The 9,804-nt window shown below is 49.5% G+C and overlaps 1 protein-coding gene across 1 annotated transcript; it reads left to right on the top strand.

The window, feature by feature from the left end:
* Positions 1 to 222: 222 nt before the first annotated feature.
* KLK13 (kallikrein related peptidase 13) lies at positions 223 to 9,629 on the top strand. The gene is made up of 6 exons (XM_043436334.1): positions 223 to 341; positions 910 to 996; positions 4,503 to 4,692; positions 4,999 to 5,267; positions 6,737 to 6,873; positions 8,546 to 9,629. The coding sequence occupies exons 2-6, from the start codon at positions 945 to 947 to the stop codon at positions 8,732 to 8,734; spliced, it is 837 nt and encodes a 278-aa protein (XP_043292269.1). The 5' UTR covers positions 223 to 341; positions 910 to 944; the 3' UTR covers positions 8,735 to 9,629.
* The last annotated feature ends 175 nt before the right edge of the window (positions 9,630 to 9,804 follow it).

The following is a 9,804-nucleotide window of genomic DNA, read 5'->3' as shown; positions in this document are numbered from 1 at the left end:
AGAGGACCCCCGGGGGATTTAAGGTGGACCTGGGGGAGGAACTGGGCTCTTCCCTTCCCTCGCAGATGGGTCCTGCTGCCTGAAAGTTCACAGTGGGTTCAACTTGGGCGGAACCAGATCTGGGTCCTAGCTTGTCCTGGGAGCTCCGCCCCGCTGAGAAGGGCCAAGCCCAGGCTGGGGGTGCCGGCGACAGACTGCTGAGCCATTGGGGGTGGAGAAGGGAAGGCCAGCAACAGGGAAACGCTGAAGGCGCTGGGGGAGGGAATTCAGGGGTTAAAAGCCATGGGTCGAGGCTGAAGTTGGAGGCAGCTGGCAGCAGAAGTCACCCGGGGCCGACCCAGGTAGGGTCCGCCTAAGGCAGGGGCAGGAGCACTGGGAGGGAGGAGGGTCGGAGAGAGCGGGAGACAGCTGAGTCAGGCAGGGGGAGACAGAGGCCAGAGGCAAGGTTCCAGACAGAAATCTGCAGAGGTTTGAGAGGTGAAGCAGCGGAAAGATAAGATGCTCAGTTTTAGACCAGGCATCGGAGAGGGCAGAAGGCGCCTGCAGAGGGTAGAGAGGGGCAGGAGAGTGCACCAAGGACCCAGCTGGCTGGAGGGCTGGGGTGGAGGGACAGGCCACCCAGGGTGAAGGGCAGCGAGAGAGCTGCAGCCCCGGGGAGGGATGTGCAAGCTGCCCCTCCCATCGCCTTAGCGGGACCCCCACCCCCATCCCTCCACACACACACCAAGAATGGAACTGGGAGATGGGGGGATCGGTGCAGATTCCAGGGTCAAGGTTTTCAGAGTAAAGGAGAGGACACTCAAGACTGGGAAGCCCGCAGAGCAGAGCGGGCAGGGAGTATCCAGAGGGTAGGGAGTATCCAGAGATGGGGGGGTTCTGGCCCGCTCTTACCCACTTTCAACTTCTCAGGCCCCGCCCTCCCTGCCCCCCACCACAAAGTCACCATGTGGCCCCTGGCCGCCGCGATCTCTTTCCTGTCAGTGGCCTGGTCAGGAGGTAAGAATGCAATGCGCGGGGGCGGAGGCGGGGTGGCCGCTGCAAACAGAGGTAGGAGGTGGGAGGGGCGGGGAGCCGCAGGCTCCGCCCCCAGCCCCCTGCGGGGAGGCGGGTCCCTAGGGCGTGCTTCCCGCGTGTCCCTGCGTGACCTGGTGACCCAGCTGGGGTCAGTCCATGCTCCCCACCCACCCCAGACCTCTCCCTGGGGTATCCCGGTTCAGATGGGCTTGCCCTATTGTTAAGGCTTCCAGACCTTGCACACCAGCCCTCTTACTGACTGTCCTACTCTGTACCGGAAAGTCCACCCCCAAGACCTTCCCAAGTTCAAGAGTTAGAAGAGAAAGACAGGGATGCAAATCCCGACGCTGCCTCACTGAGCCAGTAACTTAGCTTCTTTCTTTGATCTGTAACATGGAAACATTACCACAAAGGGTGGCTGCGAATATTGGAAGATAGAAGGGACTGGGAAGTTAGTCGTTATTACTGCTTTATTGGCTTCCGGGTGGCCCTCGTGGTAAAGAATTCCTTCACCTGCCAATGCAGGAGACACAGGGGGTCCATCCCTTGGTGGGGAAGATCCCCTGGAGAAGGGCATGGCAACCCACTCCAGTGTTCTTGCCTGGAGAATCCTCATGGACAGAGCGGCCTGGCGGGCTACAGTCCCTGGGGTCATGGTGGGATGAGTGAGTGAGCATGGGTGTGAGTGCACAAACACACACAAACTGCTTTATTGGTAGTATTCTGTGTAGTCTCAGGCCCTTCCAGAACCTTCTAGATTGTTCTTTAGCCCTTGATAATCATTACAATGTTATTCGCTCAGTCATGTCCAACTCTCTGCAACCTCATGGACTGTAGCCTGCCAGGCTCCTCTGTCCATGGGATTTCTCCAGGCAAGAATACTGGAGTGGGTTACCATTCCCTTCTCCAGGGGACCTTCCTGACCCAGGGATCTAACCGACGTCTCCTGCATCTTCTAATGGACAGGCAGATTCTTTCCTATCTAAGTCACCAGGGAGGAGACCGCCAACCTTGGTTCCATGAAGAGCTGGTCCCCAGAGATTCCTCTTCCTCACATTTGAGTGAAGAAACCGCATTCATCCCTTCATTCAACAGACAGCCGAGCAGCAGGCACTGTGCTGGGTGCGGTACACATAGACACAGTTCCTGTGCTCAGCACCCAGAGCCTAGCGGGGATGCTTGCCATTCAGACAGTTCCCCTAATGGTTGGTTAGAACTGTGATGCAAGGTGATGGCTTCAAGGAGCCAACCTGGAAGCCCAGAGATGTAATGGCAGTTCCTGGCCCAGAACCGGGGCCCCCAAAGGACTTGATGCCTGAGCTGGGACCCAAAGAAGGGGGCTTTTCAGGCACCCATCACCACTCTTGGGCTGAAGGCAGGGTAGCTTCTCTCTTGGGGTGACACTCCTAGGACTCCCGTATCCCCTCCTGGGTGCCACGCCCCAGAGCTAGGAGCTCCGCAGGCAGGTCTTACGGAGCCCTTAGCAGCCTGGTGAGGTAGGTGCACTATGATTACTCCAGTTTCACAGCTGAAAAGCCCAAGACGCTCAGACAGCAGGGTCCTGCCCCAAAGTCACCAGCAGTGCCTGAGTCAGGACCTTAATCCATGTCGCCCGCCCTGGCCTCCACACCCTGGACTTTATGCTCTGGCAAACCATCTCTGGAGCAGAGAATGGCAACCCCTGCCAGGATGCTTGCCTAGAGAATCCCATGGACACAGGAGCCTGTCGAGCTACCGTCCACGGGGTCGCAAAAGAGTTGGACACGACTAAAGGGACTTAGCACAAACCATCTTTACTATTTTCAACCTAATGGTCTTCATAGAGACAACTTTTTTTTTCTTAGAGCATATTTGAAGTTACTATCACTATTCTAAGTGGAAAACAGCATCTTTTGCTATAAATGAAGGTAAAGGAAAAGGGCAACAGAAGATGAGATGTTTGGATGGCATCGCTGACTCAGTGAACACGAATCTGAGCAAACTCCGGGAGATAGTGAAAGACAGGGAAGCCTGGCGTGCTGCAGTCCATGGGGTCACAAAGAGTCAGACGGGGCCTAGAGACTGAAGGACAACAATGGAAAAAAAATCAGTTCCGCACAATGAACAAAAATAGTATTTATTGAATTGGACCAATATTGTTTTCGATTATAATATTTATTGAATTGCCTGTTGATGGATAGGCAGTTTACCTTTTTGACCCCCCTCAATGATAGGCAATTTCCCTTTCTGACCTCCCCCATAATAGGAAAGGCAGCTGATTCTACTTAATTTGGGGGTTGCCAGCTGAAGGCAACCTTCCGCTTCCTCCTGGTTTGAAAAGGTGAGCTCAGCAAGACAAGAGAGATGTTAAAAGGCTATGAGCACCATCATGAAAACTTTCTCCTGGCAAAATCAGGTTTGAAAGAGAAGTGATGATGACTCAGTTTCTGAGGGTGCAATTAATAGCACTCCCCGCTTCCTGAGTGCTTGCTCCACAACAGGTCCTGTGTGTGTCTTGAATGTAGGATCTTATGGAACCTACGACTGTCTGACGAGATACGATCTATAACTTCCCCTCCTTTACAGGAGAGAAAGCTGAGACTTGTACCCAGCCAGGAAGTGGCACATTCAGGATTAGACGTCTTTTTTTTTTTTTTTAATTTCTTAGCTTATTGTACTTGTTTTGACTGCACCGGGTCTTGGTTGGTGCACTGGGGCTTTCCCCAGCAGTGGCGAGCAGCGGCTATGTTTCCTTGTGGTGCTCAGCCTTCTCCATGTGGTGGCTGCTCTTGTTGCAGGGACTCTAGAGCATGCGGGCTTCAGTGGTTGCAATGCACAGGCTTAGTTACCCCTCAGCATGTGGGATCTTCCGGGACCGGGGATCGAACCTGTGTCCCCTGTGTTGACACGTGGATTCTTAACAGCTGGACGACCAGGGAAGCCCCAGGGTTAGACCTTCATTGTCTCTGTGTGGACTGCTGTGCTTCCAACCTGGGTCTCCTGCATTGCAGGCAGATTCTTTACCATCTGGGCCACCAGGAGAGTTCCCTTCACAAAGGTTATGAATGGTATTTAAGGCCATGAAGGCACTCAGTAAAAGTGTTTAGAAAGGATGGAGGAATGGATGGATGGATACTGCTTAAGGAGATAGGTAGGGTAGGCTCACCTCTACTCCTGGAAATCATCTCTATGGTGGACCAAGAGAGAAAATTCAGGTGGGAAGAAGTCAGGCTTCTGCTTATGTATCAGAAGCTTCCTCATTCCCCAAACCCTTCTTTTAACCTCCAGTGGAGGGTTTGGCGCTTCTTGAAAAAAGGGACATCAACCTCTTCGCCCTGGCTCATCTCCACTACATAGAAAATGGCAACTCCCAGAGACGGACAAATGAATCATCAGCTCCTGGCCACCCAGAGCAAAATTTTGACTCGCTCCCCAAGCCCAAGAACCATAACACCCAGCCTCCTTTCCCTGTGAGCCCCAATTCTCTAACATGTTCTCCCCTCCACCAGGCATCTCTCGGGAGCACCCCAAGATTCTCAACGGCACCAATGGGACCAACGGTTTCCTTCCTGGTGGCTACACCTGTATCCCCCACTCTCAGCCCTGGCAGGCAGCCCTACAGGTGCAAGGGCGGCTGCTCTGCGGGGGAGTCCTGGTGCACCCCAGATGGGTCCTCACCGCAGCACACTGTCTAAAGGAGTATGTGGGGCCCGGGGGAGCAAGGGGTGGGGTGAGACTGTGAGTGGGGTGGTGCGTGGGCAGAGCTGAATTTGAGGATGAGGTTGGAGTTGGGTTGTGATGGGCATGGGGTAAGCTCGAGGCTTGGTGGAGATGTGGGGGTGTGGAAAGGGGATCCCAGCAGAGGCTTTGGAGGGAACTGGAGTCGAGGGTGTGGAAGCAGACATCTTTGGAAATAAGGCCGCGGGCCGGGGAAGGGTGAGACTGGGGACGTGACTGGAGACAAGCTCCTGGACCCCTCTGACCACCTGCTTCTTGCACCCGCAGAGGGTACAGAGTGTACCTGGGCAAGCACGTCCTGGCACGCGTGGAGGCTGGCGAGCAGGTGAGGGAGGTGGCCCGAGCTATCCCCCACCCTCGGTACCAGAGCAGCCCCACCCACCTGAACCATGACCACGACATCATGCTTCTGGAGCTGAAGTCCGCCGTGCAGCTCACCAGGCACATCCAGACCCTGCCGCTTTCCCGGCAGCGCTGCCTGCCGCCCGGCACCTGCTGCCGCGTGTCTGGCTGGGGTACCACCACCAGCCCCCAGGGTACGCGCCCGCACGGCGGCCAGGGAGACGCGGGCGAGACGGGAGGGCCGGTTGGAGCAGGGGTCTTTACAGACAGAACTAGGTTTACTAGACGTGGGATGAGTCATGAACCACATAGTGATATAGAAAGGTATATCCATCCTTCATGTAAATATAGAAGTGTAAATACGTAAAAGTATAAATATGAAGTTATATAATGTTACATATAATGTATAGTTTTATATATCCTTTACAGAATATATAAAAGTAGCATATATAAATATATATAAACATAAATGTATATTTATAAAGAATATGCAAATGTGTGAATATATATCAAGTTATATTTATATTCTATATTTATAAAGAATATGTAAATATAATTGTATATATAAGGTTATATTTATATTCTATATAAAGAATACTTAAATATATGTAAAGTTATATTTATAAAGTATGTATAAATATAAATGTATAAGTATATATAGTTATATTTATAGTCCATATTTATAAAGAATACATAAATCTAAATGTATGAATATATATAGCTATATATAATATGTCATATCATGTAAATGATCAGTTATATTTCCTTTATAGAAATATGCATAAATTTATGAATACAGAGCTATAATTACATATGTTATATACCATATATAAAATTGTTTCCTTTATATAAATATATATAAACTTATAAGTATATAAAAGTATATAATATATAGTATATGTACATATTATATTTATATGGATATACATAGTAAAACATCTGTATATAAATATGTAAATTATAGAAATTAGATTTATTTCCTAAGCTATAAATGATATATTTATTTAAATACATTGTATACAAATAGCGTATATTATGCATAAATATGTATTTAAAAATATATGTATCATTTATAATTTAGAAACTAAATTTAATATATTGGTTATTAAGTATAATGAAGTATGAATAAATACATCTGTTGGATATAAATACATATGTATATGACTGTAAGTTGAGCTCCACAGCAGCAAGAGCCTTCTGCACTCCTCAGCGTCCCTGGCTCTCCCCTAGCCTCGTTTCCGTCTCTTCTTTCCCAGTGTGCCCCAGCCCTCTTCCGGCCTCTCTCTCCCGCTCTCCCGCCTCTCTTTCCGTCTCTCCTCTTCCTTGTCTTTTTCCCATCTCCAGTTCTCTGTCAGCACCTCTGCCTTCCTGTCTCTCCCACCACCTTCCCACTACCTCCCCACTTATATCTCTTACGGAGATATATTTATTTACCCCTGTACCACTCCTCTCCATCTTTCTACTTCTCATCCTTTCTTCCAGCTCTCCCCCACCTTCTCTCCACATTTCTGTCTTCCATCACTTTACCCAAATACATATCCCATCTCTTCTCCCATTTTTGTCTTCCCATCGTTATTCTCTACAAACTTGCTGCCCATCCAGATTCCACCCTATAACCTGTCCAGAACAGACATCCTTAGACCTTCCTCTCTCTCCTTCTCAGTGAGTTACCCCCAAACCCTCCAATGTGCCAACATCGAGCTTCGCTCAGATGAGGAGTGTCGTCAAGTCTACCCGGGGAAGATCACACCCAACATGCTCTGTGCCGGCACAAAAGAGGGTGGCAATGACTCTTGTGAGGTGAGGCCAAGGGGGTGGTGGGTTGCCACAAGCCAGCAGGTGGGGACAGATGCTTGGGGGGAAGGATTTGCTTCCAGCCTTGGGCAAACCAGTCTTTGCAAGGTGAGCTGTCTCTTAGCATAGAGTGAGTGAGTGTGAGTGAAAGTCACTCAGTCGTGTCCGACTCTTTGCGACCCCATGGACTATACAGTCTACGGAATTCTCCAGGCCAGAATACTGGAGTGGGTAGCCTTTCCCTTCTCCAGGAGATCTTCCCAACCCAGGGATCGAACCCAGGTCTCCCACATTGCAGGCAGATTCTTTACCAGCTGAGCCACAAGGGGGTCAGGATAAAAAGAGGGTACCCATGGCTGGCAAACAGAATTCATCTTAAGCTTGGGCTTTGACAGTGGCTACCCATATCCCTGTATTGAGATATATCAATGTTGGGACTCCTTTGGTTGAGAGTGACGGAAACCTAGCACAAACCAGCTTAAGCAAAACCCTGGCTTTTGTGACTGAGAAGTCCAGGATGTCTTGTTTCAGGCATGGGTGGATCCAGGTGCCCACATGATGTTTAAGAGTCTATCTCTCTTTAACATTCAACTCTTCTGTTTTGGTTTCATTCTCAGTTAAACTTTCCCCATGCCATAGCATGTTGGCCCCAGCAGCTTTGGTCTTAAATCTTACCCTGTAAGGAACCATCTTTGATCTCTTTTCCAGCTGTGTACATAAACACTGAGCATGATTCTCTCACTAGGCTGACATAGGATATCTGACCATTGAACAACACGGGTTGGGATTGCATGGGTTCACTTATACATGGAGTTTATTGCAATAGTAAGCACTACAGCAAATACACAATTCAAGGCTGATTGAATCTGCAGGTGCAGAACCTCAGACACCAAGGAATAGTGGGCTAATTACAAGTTATAGGGGGAGTTTTACTGTGCACAGAGTCCGTGCCCTTAACCCTTGTGCCATCCAAGGGTCAGCTGTATTGTGTCCTGGGCCAGAGCTGTGGGGTTCTCTGATGGGCCAAGTCTGAGTCGTGTGACTAGCTGTGGGGGCAGACAGAGGCATGGACAAGTTGTATGGATTGGGAGTAGGAAAGAAGGCATTCTCCAAATGAAAAAATCAGGAGGCTGTCATCAAAATAAGGAGAAATGGGTACTACAGAGGCAAAACAAAATAAAAAAAATTAACCCTATGCCCAAGAGAGGGGGGCTTCTTAAGATTGAGTTTTGGTTTCATGGGAAAGGGTATGATAATGAACTAGTAATATGAGCCTTATCAATCAGTAAAGTCTGCCCTGGGCCCAGAGGGAGAAGAGGCATTTCGGGTGTATTGCATACCCTACCAGGAATACGGCTGGATTAACTCAATAGTAAGATAATTCCAAGGAACCATAAAGCCGAAGCAGGGTTGAGAGGTGGAGCAGGGTAGAAGGTGAGATTTGGGCCTGAGAACCAAGAACAGGGGTGTGAGGTAAGCCACCACCGTTTTAATGGAACTGAAGAACAGAAAACCAGGGAGAGACACAGAAATGTCTGTCTGTCTGTCTGTGTTTGTCCACTTATCTCTGTTTCTCTCTCTCACCCTCTCTCCGTATCCCTGTCTCCCTCTATCTCTGCCTCTGTGTGTGTCTCTGCCTTGGTTTAGGACACCCTGCCTCTCTCTCTCTCCCACTTAGGGTGACTCCGGGGGTCCCCTGGTCTGTAACGGAACACTTCATGGCATCATCTCCTGGGGAGACTTCCCATGTGGGCAGCCCAACCGGCCTGGTGTCTACACCCGAGTTTCTCAGTATGTTCCATGGATCCAAGAAACAATCCGGAAACGGAAAGCTCGGCAGCAGGAATGGACGAAGGGCCTGCAATAAAAGTCGGGCTGGCTTTCCTGCTGCCTGACTCGGTTTGCCCAGCTCTTCTCTGTCCCTCCCAAAGTGTTCCACTTGCACTAGCAACCCATGTTCTCCAAACTTCTGATCCCAGCTGACACTGCATGTTTCAGAAGCATTCAGTCATTTTCAGCATCACGCTCTCTCAGACGTTGCATCACTGAAACATCCCAGTCCCCTGGACGTGCAAATGAAGACAACGTGCCGGATCTCCCAACTGTTTCAACATAAACCTAGATCATCGTCTGAATGTGCAATCTGTGGAACACTTGAATGCCTCTGTCTGCCCATCTCAACGATATTCTGTGATCTCATCCATGTGATCTCATCCAACAATCTCATCCATGTTCTATGAACGGAACTTCCTTGACAACATCCTATACCCCTTCAAGTATTTATTCACTGCCAATATTATAGATCCTTCTATGTTTTGTACTTAAGAGGGTTCTAGACTCCCAAGACATTTCTTCCTATATTCTCTTGTCTGCAGCATCTTCTGCCCTGACAATATTATGTGCACCTCTGATTCGTCACAGCTAACATTGGAGCCACATGCTGGTTCATTCATTCAAACGAACCTGGGGAAATTCTGGAGACATTTCTGGGTCTCCCCAATTGTCCCATTCCTACCTACATTCCATTTCTGCCAGTATTCCCTGTCTCTGAACGCCCATGCCCATTCAAAATCAACAGCGCTCTAAACTCTAGGGTGCTGGGGTTGACTGCTCCAAGCGGCCTCCATGCTCTTTTGCTGGTGTTGTTGTTCACTTGCTAAGTCATGTCCGACTCTTTATGACCCCATGGACCGCAGCACACTAGATTCCTCTGTCCTTCACTGTCTCCCAGAATTTGCTTAGATTCATGTCCATTGAGTCAGTGATGCTATCCAACCATCTCATCCTCTGCCTGCCCCCTTCTCCTCTTGCCTTCAATCTTTCCCAACATCAGGGTCTTTTCCAATGAATCGGGCTCTTCGCATCAGGTGGCCAGAGTCCTGGAGCTTCAGCTTCAGCATCAGTCCTTCTGGTGAATATGCAGGGTTGATTTCCTTG

Source organism: Cervus canadensis, chromosome 18 (genome assembly GCF_019320065.1).
Source record: "Cervus canadensis isolate Bull #8, Minnesota chromosome 18, ASM1932006v1, whole genome shotgun sequence".
Lineage (NCBI taxonomy): Eukaryota > Metazoa > Chordata > Mammalia > Artiodactyla > Cervidae > Cervus > Cervus canadensis.
The sequence above is the reverse complement of the archived record's forward strand: the minus strand, read 5'-3'. Positions and strand labels throughout refer to the sequence as shown.